This window comes from Xylocopa sonorina, chromosome 1 (genome assembly GCF_050948175.1).
Source record: "Xylocopa sonorina isolate GNS202 chromosome 1, iyXylSono1_principal, whole genome shotgun sequence".
In the NCBI taxonomy this organism is placed as follows: Eukaryota; Metazoa; Arthropoda; class Insecta; order Hymenoptera; family Apidae; genus Xylocopa; species Xylocopa sonorina.
Window position 1 is genome coordinate 15,399,966 of NC_135193.1, and position 16,328 is coordinate 15,416,293.

The 16,328-nt window shown below is 45.5% G+C and overlaps 1 protein-coding gene across 1 annotated transcript in view; it reads left to right on the top strand.

The window, feature by feature from the left end:
- LOC143423653 (uncharacterized) overlaps positions 1 to 8,785 on the top strand; it is a 121,093-nt gene extending 112,308 nt beyond the window's left edge. The window contains exons 6-7 of the mRNA XM_076895144.1: positions 1,112 to 1,198; positions 7,650 to 8,785. Coding sequence (XP_076751259.1) covers positions 1,112 to 1,198; positions 7,650 to 7,991 — 429 coding nt within the window. The 3' untranslated portion in view covers positions 7,992 to 8,785. The remainder of the gene's footprint in view (positions 1 to 1,111; positions 1,199 to 7,649) is intronic.
- The last annotated feature ends 7,543 nt before the right edge of the window (positions 8,786 to 16,328 follow it).

Here is a 16,328-nt window from a genome sequence, read left to right on the forward strand (position 1 = left end):
TAGAGCAATGGAGGCTATAATCAGACTCACATTTCTTTCGCTAGCCAACTTCTCATCTCTGCACAGTACTTGCACAGCGTCTCAAGCGCAGGCGAGTGGCTTAACGCCGACGGCGCGGCGTTATCCTAGCAAGCTCGCGTTAAGGATTAAATCGGCCGACAGAAGCGGAGTGCATTGTTTTCACGGCTCGACAATGCCACGGTGATCGGGACGCGCCCCTGTGAACACGGCATAATGCACAATACGGATTATAACGCGCCGCTGTCATAAGCAGATGCCGATTTCGATCCCATCCGCACGGCCGGCTTCCCTAATCGCGTTCAATTGCCGTAAAAGCGGTTTCGAATGGAGCACGACTGCTCCTCGCTTGGAACATCGCAAAACTACCGCGTTTTCCTTTTGATCGCCGTATACAGGAGGAATCCAACCGGTGGAACTTCCGTTTCTAGTAATCTGCTTGAAAGTAACAGCATTCTAGAATCCACTTGGCCGTTCTGCAACTGTGAGATGAAACAGGATTAACATTCGTGAGGTTTTTAAGAGGACTAGATTGTTCAATTTTCTATTTTTGTTATGTAAGCATATTTTTTTTGTTGTTCTCCTTTTTTAGAGAATTTGTTTTAGGTAGTGGAATATAAAAGATTAAAAATTTACTAAACGGTATGATTGATAACAAGACGAGCCAAAATCGTATTTTGCAAACTGAACAAGACGTTAAGTTCCTCTGGAAGGAATAACAGACTTATGATAACTGTGGATTATGGATTTAGGGGGCCACGAATAGTTCCAGGTTGCTCCAAACGTGCACACGCGACAAAAGACTTGCACTCGCCCCCCTTGTAAAAACATTTGCGTTCCTACCTGACGACAGTTCGCGGCTCCGAAAATGTGTCCCAACTCATTCGGATTCAACTGGAAATACTTGGTAGCACAGTTTCAATTGCATTTTCTCTCGAATTCTTATGATTCTTTTTCTCTTGCAATTGCAATTAATTGCCGGTAACATCTTATCAACTGTTTTGCTTCAGGAAATTCACTGTTTCTCCTCTTATTTAACAGCCTACGAATAAAATTCCAATTTAATGGAAAAAATTCTTTTTTTACATTGCAGGTGAAAATATGGTTTCAAAATCACCGGTACAAGTGCAAGAGGCAGGCGAAGGAGAAGGCGATGGCCGAACAGAACGCTCAGAATCAGGTAATTACCTGTTAAAAAAAAGAAAAAGGGGAAAAGTAAAGTAAAACTAAATCTAAATATATTGAACGAACGAAAGAAAAAAGTATAAAAGAGCGTTAAATACAAACCAGAGTGTAAGATAGAGAGGGAAAAAGGGGATTATGTGTGATGATAATACGCGTCCTCGATAGATCGGATTTCCGCGAGGGATTTCGAAACGGCGAGACATACGACAAAATATCGAGCGTTTCGAAATGAAATGCTTTTAAATGAAAAATATTCCGGATGCGGCGCGACGGATCCTCGCATCCACATCGTATTTCGTTTCGAGTGGGCCCACTCGACCGGCTCGAAGCGATTCTGCATTCATTTCGTTATTCCAGTCGAAATTTTTGCAAGGGGAGGGGGGAGGTACAGGACTCTCTCCGCAGAATGTAAAATCGTCTGTGTTAAACATGTAATTACCACGATGCTTTCGCGACTGGCTGTTGCCGCATCATTTTTTTTTATCACCACTTTTTGTCCCCTTTTCGACGTTTAATTTCCTTGTGCGTGTCGTTTCTTTTTTTGTATATTCTGTAATGTAATTCACCTCGCGACCAGAGACAGAACTCGTTTCAATTTTGTTGAATTGGCTAGAGATTTGATGGCCATCAATGTCGACGGCATAAAAAGAGAGTATCATTTGAGGCCTGAAAAATTTATAGTTAATTTTGAAACAGTTTGCTAATCGTGAACTTGTATAATATAGAAAATTTCTGTCATCTATACTATCTACACACGTGAGATTAATTCATAAAGAGTTAACGTCATACAAGAAACGTAATTATCGGACCCAGCAATTTTTACTAAAATCTTAGAAAAGATGGTGTCTCGATGGAGTACCTTGAAAGCGCGTACGAATCGAACGAGATTATTTCGCGCCCATAGAACCCCATCAAAGAAGACCTTTCTCACTTCCTGTCTCCTCCTTCCTCTCCCTCCCTCTCTTTCTCTCTCTCTCTCTCTCTCTCTTCCTTTTTTTTATCGGTTCTAATAATGACACGCCAGATTCCCGAGATATCGTAATTGCGAGTTCGAAACGTGCCCTGTCTCGATCTCGTCGCACGCACTGACGAATACGAATCGCTCCTCCAGCCGGCTCCCTCCTCCTTCTGGAAGAATAACATTCAAAAGAGACGTCAGAGAACAGCGATCGTCCCGATACACACAGATCCGTCACGGTGAATACATTACAGCCAGCGACTGGTATATATGCGGGATCACGGATGTCCCGGCATGCATTAGCGGCAAATCGTTCGATTCGAGTTAGCGGGAACACCGTGTCGTTCCAGCGGCGCTGAAAATCATTTTCATGTCAACATGCCGCCGATTATTTGCTCTTCGTCGGTATCTCCACCTTCGGAAACGAATTCTTTCCGCTCCAGCGAAATATCGTGACACGCTTCTAAGGAATGACTTCGAATTATTTCTGTCCGATGTCACTTTGTTACCGCGACTTTCCCCCATTTCCCCTCTGCACCGCCATTTCTCCTGTTCGCGTGAAAAACTTTTCTGAAAACAATGAACGCCGATACGCGAGCGATACTCCACACGGAATAACGTTTCAACGTAAGAGGATTTTCATGGCGCAGTTTTCGGGCGGCGGCCGCGCAAACGTTCATCGTTTCATCGAATTTCGATGGACACGAACGCACGTGTCGCGTGACTGTTGCGCAAAACCACTTTCGCGGGTGACAGGAATCCAAGTCATTCCTTCCGTGCTTCGATCCATTGTCATTCGGGTACGGTTTCCAGTTCAAGCGATGGACACTTGTCCTACATCGGATTAATCAAATTTCATTGTTCTCTCACGGTATATTTAATCTCATCTTCAGATAATCCTGCCTCTCGACGCGACGAGTTCGTATCTTATGTTACCTTTCCGGTTTCGGTACGCGTTCGCTTCAAAGCCGCTCACTGTTACCTTAAGCGCGTATCGATCACAAAAACATCGATCTTTAAGCATATAACAAGCAGTTATTTAGATCGCGATCGATCTTGTCTCTAAATAGGGTCGACATTGTCACCACCAAGCGGAGGCTCGTAAACACCCATAGAACATTAATGGTGCTGAAAGTTATCCGGTGGCCCGATCTGTAAACCGTCCTTTCCCCTCGAAACCACGCCAGGACGAGCAGCCGCCCCATAATTTACTCGTTAGTTTTTCGTGGCCCCCGTAGAATCTGCTTCCATTCATCTCTTCGTCTTCTCTATCCCTTTTCATTTCTCTTTCTGTCTTTCTCTACGGTACAGCTACTTACTCTTTCTGTCTCTCTTACTTTACGGTCGAGTATATACATACCCTGGTCTCGATTTCAATTCCGTGACTTGTTTACTGTCTCCCGCAGCATTTTTGTTCCATTATCTTGATCTGCTCGGTGGTACGTGTAATTGCGTGGCCGAGATCGCGTGTACGCTACGACGCGAAATAGTAACATAGACATTGGGCGTGACAGTTGCTGCACTATTGTTTGCGTTTCGTACAATGGGGATGCGCTCTGTAGATGGGTTTCGCAACCAGGAAATTCGACCTTCCGCGTAAGGGGATGCGTAGAGTGTTTTCTTTTCTAAGTTCTTCCTACCTTTTCATCGGCATTACATTAAACAATGAAATTTTTCATAGTTACAATGGATTAACGATACTAAAAAGAGAGAGATATAGAATTTTTTATTCGAAAGAACTTAGAAAATACATCTACGGTTAACAGCTAATAGAATTAATCGTTCCCTGAGTTTAAAGCATCGCGCGACGAGGCAGCAGCCTCAACGCGAACGTCGTCGTCGACGTCGACGACTGGTTGGCAGGCAGAGCTCCGATTTTTTTTTTCTTTTTTTTCCCTTTCTTTCGTTTTATTCCATTTCCTCCCCTCGCGGCGGTAAAAAAATTTCAAGTGGCAGCGCGAGCGAGCGAACACGGGAAAAGGAAGGAGAAAGAAAAAGACGGGCAGGGAGAACGGGCGAGATGGAAAAAGAGGGAACGACACAGAAGGGGGATGGAGAAGGGGGAGGAAGGTATCCTGCAGGGGAGCGCGGAAAAGGGTGCTCGAGGACCGGTCGCCATCTTGCCGTGAGTACAGTCATGCACAACACCTGGACGTGAATCGGGGTTACCAATACTACTATTGATATCGATTAACCCTCCCCTCGAGACGCGGCCCGTCGATCTTTCGACCCGCGGATTGTAACTTCGAGTTACAATCGAGACTAAGCCGAATATTCGCGCAACCATCTTTCTGTCCAAAAACCAAAGATTGGAAATGGGGAACTGTTCAATAATCGAGAAAAACTTGAAATTTTAACCTTTCATATTATATGCGTTCAAATAAATAAAAATCGACAACTATCTGTGCGCATAATATTGAAGTATTACCTTTCCGAATAAAGATCACTCGCGATAAGTGCGTACTTGTATTAATTCGAATCGAATAAACGAAAAGATCCAGAAACAAATCACCGCTGCCATTAGATTCGAGTAACCATTTGAATGTATAAAAAGAAAAAGAGACTTTAACCTCATCGAGGAGAATCGCGCGGGGGAAAAACGTACGGCTGGGTTTTTACGCTTTTCTGTTCACCAGGGGCAGAGAGAGGGGCGCGAAGCTATTTGGCGGGTATCGAGAGACCGTCTAATGTAATTACACTCGCGGTAAAACATCGGTTATTAGATTTAAAAACCACTTCCTCGCTTACGGAGGCCCATTGAATTCCATTCGTCGCGGAAACGAGAGGTCCCGGTAGAAATCTTTTAATATCTCTTCCCGCGGTTCTTTGTTCGACCGAGGTTTCTGTAAAGAACGGAATCGTAGACGACCGTCGAGCTGGACGACGACGTGCTGGTAGGGGTGACGCTGAAGGGGGAAGAGGTGGAACGAAAGAGGGGAAAAGCGTGTATTACCGGCAGAGAGAGCACAGCTTTTAGTTAATTATATCAGTTCACGACGATGACGAGTGTTTTTTCACGAGAGACGCATTCGCGGGAAGTCGGTGACGCGCGCGCGAGCAGCGCATTTAGATATTCGATGCGGCTGTATACGGAGAGTGTACATCGGCCGCGGCCACGTAGACATTTCAAGTACAATTTATTTTACAAATATCCCTGCCCTCGTTTCTCGTCCTCGTGATATATTAAAGAAATTAAACGTTCCGTAAAGGGTGCCTGTTAAAAACGCGATCGTCGACAGGGGAAATTCTTTGACTGCCTCCTTGCCTCCTTTCCTTCGTCTTCTCCAAATTCATTTCTTTCTTAATATATAAGAGAATGCATGTAGAATGCATTTGATCGTTACATAATCTTTACGACAATTTGAATCTTTGAATAATGATAATCATTAGATTTGATTCATCTAGTCTGTAGACGAGAGACGACTTATTTGCAGCAGCGAAAGATTAAAGCTATAACAGGTATTCATGCTCCATCCCCCGACAAGAAATAAAATGTAGAATCTCGGTCGAGTCCTTAACCCAAAAAAAAAAGAAAAAAAACGGTCTGTGACAACGATCGCTTCCGCAAGAAGGAAGAAATATATGCACGTATATATATATAGCGTATCGCTAAAAAGGGGACGGAGTTCCTCGAAAGGGAGAGAGAGGGAAATCGACGCGTAATATGCTTCCCGAGAATCCAATCGCGGCCGCGCGATCACGGTAACATTGAGGCTCATTATGCGTGGCGCGGTGGTCGCCGCTCATAAACACGTACTACTCCGTTCCTAAGCACGGCCATTTTCGCCGGAAATCGCTTAACGCGCAGCTGAAGTGGCTAAAGTGGCGTGACGCGTGACGCGCGCGCCGACCGTCATGCGTTTAGCGTAATCGTCACTTTGTCAGCGTGAAGTGCACGGCATGCCTGCACTTATGTTCGCGGCCAGCAACGTGCACCGTAAGTTCGTGTCAGTGCCACTCGAGTCGAATCGTTGTTACACACTCCTCCACCCCCAATCTGCTCCCGTTCGCTAGTGGACTTCGTCACTGAGTCGTTATGGCCGCAGAAGAATTTATTCTTGAACCATTTCGTGGACGCACTGTTGACACAGCCGTGCGTACCTGAATAGGAAAGAATCGCAGTCTGTAGTCTGTCGCAAATTAAGTAAACCTTCTAGCTGAGCCTTCCCCCATTATGGGGGAGACGGTATTGTGTACCAAACAGAATTCTGAAATTTTATGAATCTATCATGGAACTCCACATCTGATTATAATTCATATACTTACATTTGCAATAATACTAAGAGTTTGTAGAAAATTAGATGATCGTTCAAAGTGGTGCTATGTATCATATTGTACTGCCTCATCTACAGAATATTCATTCACTTTTATACTCTTCGCTTGTACAAACAACCATCTTGTCATTAAGACTCCCTTAACGCGAGCACTTGCATTTGAAACAGTAGAAGAATAGCCTTATCGAGCGCCAGAGTCATTATTCTTGAAGCTAATTCTTCTCGTCTATCATTACGCATAAATGTATATTGGATATAATTGGAGGAGCAGCTTCATGATGTCAAAATCTTCCAATGATAAAGAAAAGATACCCGTTTCCTTCGGTGTCCATTCGATTTCCAAAAAAAAAATAACTCAACCAGCTTGTGCCCAGCAGCCGGGGCAGGCGTTATTTCGAAGCGGTCGCGATCATATTATTAAAGCGTCGCTGGCGCGGAGATCGAAGAGGAATGTCGTGTACCGAATGTTGATACAGCTGAGTGGTCGTCCCGGCAGGTACTCGGCCGGCTTGCTTCGGCTTCTGTTTGGCATACCGTGGGGTCCCGCTCGTCGTACTGAATCCCCACGGACAGGAACGTACGAGGGGGAAGGGCGAGACGCGAGGGACAGCAGTTCTCGATGTTGACGCGGCACGACAGAGTCGGCTGGATCCCTGTGGTCCACGGTAGCTGGTACTGTTTATTCGTAATGAGAGAGAGAGAGGGTCTACGGCTGCTAGAAGTACGAGTACGCTCGAATGCTGATCACGAGGTATCGCGCGGGTTAAGTACCTGTGCCCACCGAGCCCACGTGTTTGCTTGGAACACAGAAGCCGAGCCACGACGTCGTCGTCCCACGTCTTCTTCACGGTTCCTCGTACGCAGTCCGCGCACCTACGTGTGGACTGAGTATACACACCGGCGAATCGGTCAGACTAGGCCGCCGTTCCCCCTTGGACGAATGATGTCAGAGAGATCACAAGCAAAATTTGGTCCTTACTTTTTTTCTTCGTGGAAAAAGGGAATTAATACGATGGAAGTATTATGCAGAGATGAAAAGTTGTCCAGCGAAACGGTATAAGAGCAACAGTAGTACTAGACAGTCGGAGTCGCTGCGACATTTTTCGGAGTTTGTAGGGTCGATGGCATTATTTAACTTCTCATACCTGTACAATGTAGAAATTTGCGTTAGTAATTTACTTCAACTTAGGGAACGATACTGTTTTCCGTTGCAGAGTGCCAGTTCGCCACGACGGGTAGCCGTACCGGTGTTGGTGAAGGACGGAAAACCGTGTGGAAGCGGCGGCGGTGGCGGAAACGAGGGCAGCCGCGGTGGACCAAGCGCGGCCTTGGCGAGTCCAGCACCTCATATGACCACGGCGTCCAGTCCTCACGGCTCGCATCACACCGCCTCCTCCGTGTCCCATCATTCGGTGGTCGGCGTGGGCCACGTGATGACTTCCAGCCAAAGCCTCCAGCACTGTTCGTACTCGAGGACCGGTGCCCAGCAGAGTATGCAACAGCAACAGCAGCCGCAATGCGGCGCGTACCTGCCGTTCCAGGGTCGGACCTGGTAGTACATGCCATCCGCGGCGGGGGTTAATTCCTCCGTCGCAGGTCCAGCCGCCTGGTACCCCACGGAAGACAGCCTCTAGAAAGAGCCCTGTGTCGCGTACTCCGATCTATGCGGCTCGTTCGCAGAACAGCTCACAGCCTGGGCTGGTTCATTCAGATCGAACGACGAGACTGATCCAGAAGAGACTGTCTTTCCTTGGTGACGAATAACAATAGCAGACGCTGGATTCAAAGACTCGGTGATACTAGTTCATCAACGAACCGTCTGCTTGTTGGGAGACGCAGACACAATTTTTAAACATTGTCCAATGTGAGAGAATCTAATGTGAAGTTTATCGAACGGAGAACGATTCCATGTAGACCGCAGGACGGTTCTTACTTGAAGTCAGTGATCAGCGTGAAGGTCTTCCCTCTTGTGGTGTTTCGATGAAGTAGCGAGGGGCTACGAATCGCGTTGAGTGTTCGCCGAATGATGAAACCCGTAATCGCGACGAATCTGAAACATTCCGGAATGTGGTTAGTTCGGGAGTTTGCAGAGGAACAATACAGTACTTACATATATCGGTTTACCCATCAGTTAAACGCTGTTTTCTGTTAAGTTTGAAGACGTCCTGACGAGGTTCTTCCTTCTTATGAGAATCAAAGCTTCGCGAGACCAACTCAACGCGATTCTGCCCTACGCATAAAGAAACAGGTGCGAGCTATTAAAGAACATTATAATACGTATGATTAAAGCGTGTCTATCGCGATGCGAACTCCACTCACGAACTCGAATTGAGAAACCTAGTTAGGTTACTCAACCATCCAACTTGTCTTTTACTAGTAAACTTCATAGAGGACGCGGTCTGGAACCAATCAGAGCCTTAATTGTCCGTCAGGACAGAAGTATTATTTTAAAACTTAACCTCGATCTTCTTTGATGTAACGCGAATTCTTATTTCGTATAAAAGAATAATTTCGATTAAGGTAGCCCATTTTAAATGCCAATCGAATGCCGATTCTCAAAGGATCGGTAACCTTAACGAGATCATTTTTCAAACGAATGACACCGATGGATTCCAGAGTTGCTTAAAAGGGTAATTGAATAAATGCGCTACCGAATTTTGTCGCACCCACGGGCGACCGTGCAGTTCTAGCGTGAATGCAACGAAACATTGAAGCGGATCGCAGGTGCGCGGATTATCCGGCCGGGGTGCACTCGATGCGCGCCGATTCCAATTGCGAGAAACCGTACACCAGCTGTGTGCATCGCGCGTGACACCGGAGATGCACTCTCGCGACAATGTTGCGCTGCAACAACGCGCACCATCGGAGAGGACTCGGATTTCCGTTCAATGGGATGTCCTCCGCGCGGACCGGTTGCCAATGGCCGGAGGTTAACTTTGAAATTTTCAATTGTTACGTTCGTTTCGTTCCAGCTAAAACAGAGAGAAAAGGGATTCGTATGAAACGTATTCACGTTGATCCATGGATTTATTTTTATCAGAAAACTTTAACGAAATAAAGAACTATAGTTTTTAACAAAATTTAATGATTGAAGTAAAAGATCTGAAAAATGTAGAAATAAAAGACTTGGAATAATTTGATTTGGTTTAAGTCTTGAACTTGTCGAATGAGAAGAAGTATGTTGCGTTACGAAAATCAAATGCAAATAGAGAATGGAATTTTCTATTAATGTTTTATGTAAAAATTCTGACGTGAGAAAACTTCGTAATTTGAGTTGTAAGTGAGCCTTGAATTTATTACCGGTATCTACTAAACTCGCACGATTTGTTAATACTTGGAACCTGTGAGCCTGTTTAACGCGATATTTCATGGATTTGCTGATATACGAATGGCTACTTTCGATGGTTTGGATATCGATTGCGATAAATTGCAGACCTGAATCATTCGATTTAATACCGAATCTAGGATGCATCGAGTATCAACCATTATGGAAATTTGATGGCAAAAGGACGACCTCTGTGGAATGTATAATAACGGGTTCGAACCTGAAAGCAACATTGAGAAACAATTTTTAGAAACTTTAAGTTCTCGATCGTCTTATAAGTCCACTCGCATTTCTCATAAGTTCTCATTTTCTTTATTATTCTAATTCTTATTTCAAGCAAAGAGCTTAGAAATATTGCAAACAAATTTGAGGATGCGAGAAATTTCCAATGGTTCGTGGATTTGTTGCCACCGGATATTAAAAAATCCTAAAAACTTTACAGTACTGGTGTGAATGCTAATCACAGAAGAGACAGCAATTCGTATCCAAAGAAACAACTTATACTTTAATCTAGGTAGAAACCAACGATCTGTTCTTTTACAATCTTCCATGTAAAATGTATCTGCCTGCGATTTTCTCACTAATACCAGTCCACGGAGCGCCGGAATCTATCACCGAGTGTTTCAAAGGGAGCAGAAACAGTTCGTGGCGAAAAATCAACGGCGAGAGGTCGACCAATTGACTGCCAGTAGGAAAACCACATTCACGAATCATACAGCGACCTATATAGTACTCTTTCAACCTGTACGTACGCGAGCGTCAGAGACGAAAAGGCGAGGGTGAAAAGAAGACGAACGTGACACAGAGGCCGGAGACGAAAACAGAGCCGAAACTGGATTAATCGACCGGCAGTGGCGCTCGGTTCATTCAATTGAACTGAACTACGGATCCAACGTTTCCATTTTTTATTCCTTCTCTTCGCATGGAAACGGTGAAACCGTGTCGCGAGCGTGTTCCAGGCGGGAACACGCGTGTATATAGTTAGAGAGAATATGTATGTATATTACGGGGGTTTTTCTCGCGTGTGTCGCGAAATTGTGACGCGGCAACGCTCGCGCGGAACAGAGAGAATTGATTTTCCCCACGGTCGACGACCAAGGCGAGGACGAGATGCAAGACGGGGAGAAACAAATCGGTGCCGGATGTGAAAAGAAGAGCGGAGAGAAAAAGGCGGCGCGCGCGTAATAACGAGGTCACAGGTGTGAATCCGATGGTGTAAATATAATGTGCGCTACGCCGGTGTTTTTTAGGCGCGCACGCGACGAACGTGCCGCGAGAAAAGGGATATTACAAAGTGGTCGAGGTCGGCCAAGATGTTGAAAAGCGCGGTGAATTTCGACGACGGCACCCGATGCGAGCGGGCGTTCACGTTCTACTGTAAACGATTTAGCGAGCTCGAGCATTATCGACATTAATAATAACACGTACACGCGCGCACACAAGAACACACACACACACACACATGTATACATTGATTACACGGTACATACGTACACAGACATCAACAAGCGTAAAAAGTATAACGATTGACGAATAGCGAGTAGCGTGTGACGGTGAAGAAAATTAGAGATTATTACAAAGTTTTGTAAATAACGACAGAGATATTAATAAAACGATACTTATTCAAAGGAACAGGCGTGCTGCGAGGTATACGTCGATACGTAGTCTCAATTTTGACCTATCCTACATTCTCTTTCTACCTTACTTCTCCCCTTCTTGCTAACCCTCGGCCAGGGCAGAACAAACGATTGAATACACCTGAATGGAGCGCGGATCAACGAGAGTTCGACGCTGACGTATGATTCAGCGAGTCATCAGAACGCGGGCCCGATTATTTCTTTTGTATTCTGTGGCCAAGTCTACTTCTTAACGTTCGAAAGTGAGGACTTGCAAATTCAGAAAAGAGAGTGTAAATAAAGTTTCAAATAATTCCAGAAACTTAAATATACTCCAATGAAAGTAACTTTGTGTAAAATTCAGTTCATTCATAAGAAGGATACATAGTTATGTATACGTTACCAGACTGCTTGTGTGAATGTACATTTTCATAAGCATAAAGACATGAACACTGAGATTTCCCAATAAATGTGTGAGTGTGCAGATCCACAGTCTACTCATCAGCGTCACGGACCTCCATATTTTTCACGAATCGTACCAACCTGCAACCAAAGTGTAATTTTGTCAAACACTCAGCTACCAGAACCTGAACTATGTATAATTACCTTCCCCTCCATTCCTAAGCCTCCAATTAAATGGAAAAGCAAGTCTTATAACCCCGTTACCGAACAAAGAGAAGCGACTAAGAATGTTTCATTACATCTCCGATGATTCCTGATCGTGTCCGTTTCCGCTGACGCGGAACGAACCGGGTTCGCGAACAAGCGCCATGGTAACACCCTCGCGCGCGTACCTGGCCTCGTAACGTCGTAACCCCCTTAGAACGCGATGCACGGTGTAGCTACGATTATTAAGGTAAGCCGATCTCCTCGATAGGTGAAGGTTAATGCCCAGTATGCAGGTAGAGAGAAGAGAGATACCAGCAGGAGAGTCGGCCCGGCTGTTATTGGATATTTGCCGAGGGTCTGGAGCCAGGGGACTTAACCCCGGGCACGGGGGTAGGATTCCGGCGATTTATCAAGAGCACCGTGACTAATTGCTCTTGGAAGAGCGGGTGTAGGTACACACGAGACGAGGCGAGGTGAGGTGAGCGCGCGCGCGCAATTTACCGGGTCAAAAGGGAAAGGTTGCCCGGCAGAAAACTGTTTCCGACTTCCACGGCGGAAGTGAGATTAATGAAAGCCGAGGGGGAAACCAGCCGTATTCTTCGTTCTCCTTTTTCCTTTCTGCTGCTCCAACGGTTCGTCGCGATATTATGAAATTTCGCGAATTACCGCTGCCACTGACGACGATGACCCTTCAGCGTTTTGCGTTTCGAAGTTTTTCTTGAGCCGCGCGGTTCTCTGGGATACGCGGACCGTTGGCCTTTTCGTTGCTCTAGATTACAGGAGGGTAGATGTAAGTACGTTGTGTTAATCGTGTAATAAGTTTTGGTTCGATGTTTTTTGTGTGTGGATGATTAGGTCGTTTAACTGATCTCGCGCTTACTATAATTTGATGATCCTGTCCAATGTACTTTAACGCATTCTTTCATAGCATGACTAGTTACGTGTTTAAAGATGAGTTGATGACGATACTTCAATGATTTATGCTTCCAAGTATTTTTTAAATCTAGAGTAGTATCCAATTGGTTAATCTTCAGGCAAATCTAGATGAAGAAAGAATAATTAACATTATTTAGCTAATCAGATAATCAAGTAACAGTACATATTTTTCTACTTTAGTACTTACTCAGAACTCCATAAACATGCATAGCGAATTCAGGATGCATCATCTTAACAAATGTGTCGTAAAAGACACAAATTGAAGCGATCACGCGAAAAGAGAGCAAAGCCTGACGATTTAGGAAAGAGAGTCAGCTTTTTACTTAAACAGTAGACAATAGATAGCGGAGTATACAGCTCTAAAGTCGTACTCAAATTGCTGAAACAATTACATGACGACGAAGGGCAGAAAAATGAAGGGAAAAAAGGTGATCGCACGCGTTCCATGGTCCGACGCTGTCGTCGCGCGCGTGTCGCCCAACCTCTGGTGTATACGTGTGTTCGTGCGTGCCGCGCATGACATACGAGAGGTCCTGACAGTGACAGGCCTCCGCTTCTGGTGGTCACTCTTATACACTGGTATCCCATATCGCACCCCACACACACCCCTCTCTTTCTCTCGCTTTGCCCGCCATTATCATATTTATTAACTGCCGCTCGACGCTTATATCTACACCTATTCGCTGCCATTCCTATATAATATAATCTGTGCCAGTGACAGCAGCACGTGGCTCCAGCCACCCATCCGCTTCTCCCCGCACCCCGTTCACCCTAGCCCGTTAAATCTCCAGCCTCTATCTTTCTCGGTTATCGTTTCTCTCATTTTCCCCCTCCCTCCTGACGCCCTTATTAGCTTGACCACGGATTTATTGCTGCCGTTTGACGCGATTAATGTTATCGCGAGAGTAGAGAATCGATAGAAGCAGTAAAAGTTCAGAGTAGAAGGCATGAACCTTAATAAAGGGTTGCTTCCCAGAGAATGCTCGTATATTCACCTTCGTCCGCACGATTCTTCCTTGCCAATTGTAAATTCATAACGACGCCGGCTAAGAGTGAAGCATAAACGTTGCGTGTCTATGATGTCGCTGCCAAAAAGTATCTGGAAAATATTTCGTTAACGATTTGCTTTTCTAATCGCTGGCGCAAAAGGTCTTCGAATTTTGCGGCACTTACAGTATTGTCTCTGAGAGAATGGCACGCGCAACCCTAGTCTGTGCGATTCCTTCGAGTCGATTGTAAATTCATGAACGAGAAGGAAGTCCGACGCCCTACGTCAGAACCCCGTTCATGAATACCGAGGCGACGAAAACACGAGGCTGTTTCGATCTAAGACGCGAAAGCTAGGCAAGGGTGTCCTTAGGCAGGATGCTAATGTCGTCTTTCTCCCTTGATAGCTGCTGGATTCTAATGCATTGTAAAGGGTTGTCGGGCAAGTACCTGGTATTCGTAATTCATAGGTTCCAGCGGAAGAATTTCCTAAAGCGAAATATAGAAATAGACATATCAGTTCCAAAACATATCCGACTTTTCGTTGATAACAGTAACTATTTTATCGTCATCATAAAATATGAATTATAACTTTTATCCAGAACCTTAATGCATCGTATTGCGCTAATTATTCCCTGAATGTCACAAATGGACTATAATTTTCAATATTTATATAATCGGTATTGTTCGCAATTCTCTCGAAATTCGTCAAGTTCCAGTTTCAAGTAGCCTTTTAATACCCCGTCAACGTTTCCGATGTATAATAGCGTTTATAGATTTTCGCAGCGGGAAAAGTTGCGCGGCGGCAAACTTAATAAGATCCGATAAATGAATTTGAAAAGTGGAACTGTCGGTCACGCGTTAAGTTCCCGCGATGGCGGCCGAGCGGGCGAAAAACTTTTTCCGTCCTCCCGCGTTCCATCCAATTCCGTACGGGGTATCAGTCAATCAGTCGTCTCTGCGAGCGTTTCCCTGGCCGCGCGCGTTATTGAATTGGAAATTTCCGGCCGGGGGACAAAGAGTCGATTTCATTTGAAATCATGCCGCGGATCTCATAGACTTCCGTTCAAACAGGTAGAAATGCAGATTGCCGGCGACACAAAGCATTCCAACCGGGATAACCGAACTGGATAACGGGTCCAGATATTGCTACTTGACTCCCTCGCCCTGCAGGTAATTGCTACGCCAGAATGCCTTTGCCATCCGTGCCGTCAGAGAATTCGCGATATTCCCCCGTTCGCGTATGTAAGATATAAACCTATGTACAAGCCGATCGCGCCGTCTACAACGGATATTCCCCACGACCCATTATTAAATCCAGATCGTGATCGAGAAGATCCGTCGGTAGAACGCGATACAATCTCTAGTTTATCGTAGCTAAACTTCCACATCCATTATCAACCATAGAAACTAGAAACAATAGCTATACAATGGATACGACGCTCTTTCCCATATTCTCACGTTCCCATTACCATCAATTCATAAGTAAACCTTTATGAAACGATTTCACAATAAGAGAATCTCGCGTTTGCAAAGCGTACGCGGACCCGCAGCATTCAAATATTCCCTCGAGTTCCACTTGGAATAATCTTCAGCAGAGTATCGTTCAATTACGATGGCATGTATAAACTTGATCGACACGGCGAATTTGAAAGGAGCGTGTAGTCTCGTACAGTCGCTACGAACATCAGAAAACCAATCTTCCAGCCGTAGACATCGGAGTCGGCGACACGCAGGATTTATCAACTGCAGACGACTAAAAAAGAAAGAGAGAAGAAGAAGAAGATTACATTTCATAACTCGTGCCCGATGCTCTTCGTAACTAAACTCGACGAAAACGAGGATTACGTAAGAACATCGGATTACGAACGAGCGAAAGTATCGTTCGTCGATGTTCGATGCACACCCGAAGTTTGTTCTTCGCGCAAGCCCCGTTAGATAATAAAGCGCACTTCGTCAAAAGAGAAGACCAGAGGAAAGGAGTCACGACTGTACAAGACTCTCAACAGGGGCACCGTTCAATGTCACGGCATAAGAAATCGTTCGGCCGGTGATCGGCCGAAGGAAACCCGACAAAGTCTGCTGTCTGTGACCCGTGTCCAAGCGTGCGGACGTCACGCTTGTGCTACCCACACGATCGAGAAACGAACGATCCCCGTGTGTATACACACACGCTGGGACAGACTCGCGGGTACCCGGCTGGGAGCAAAAATCGCGCGTTGGAAACGGTGGGGAAATAACTCCGCCTCTGCTCGACCCTACCGCTCCGCGAACACGCCCCGTGGATACGCCTCCGAAGGGAAGCCGTGTTGCGTGGGCGAGCTTGACCTCCAGAAGTAAATCGCGCTTGAAGACGATGGAAAATGCTTTCCCCGTGACAGCTAGCTCTCTACCTACTGACCGAGACTTTCCTCGTGCTT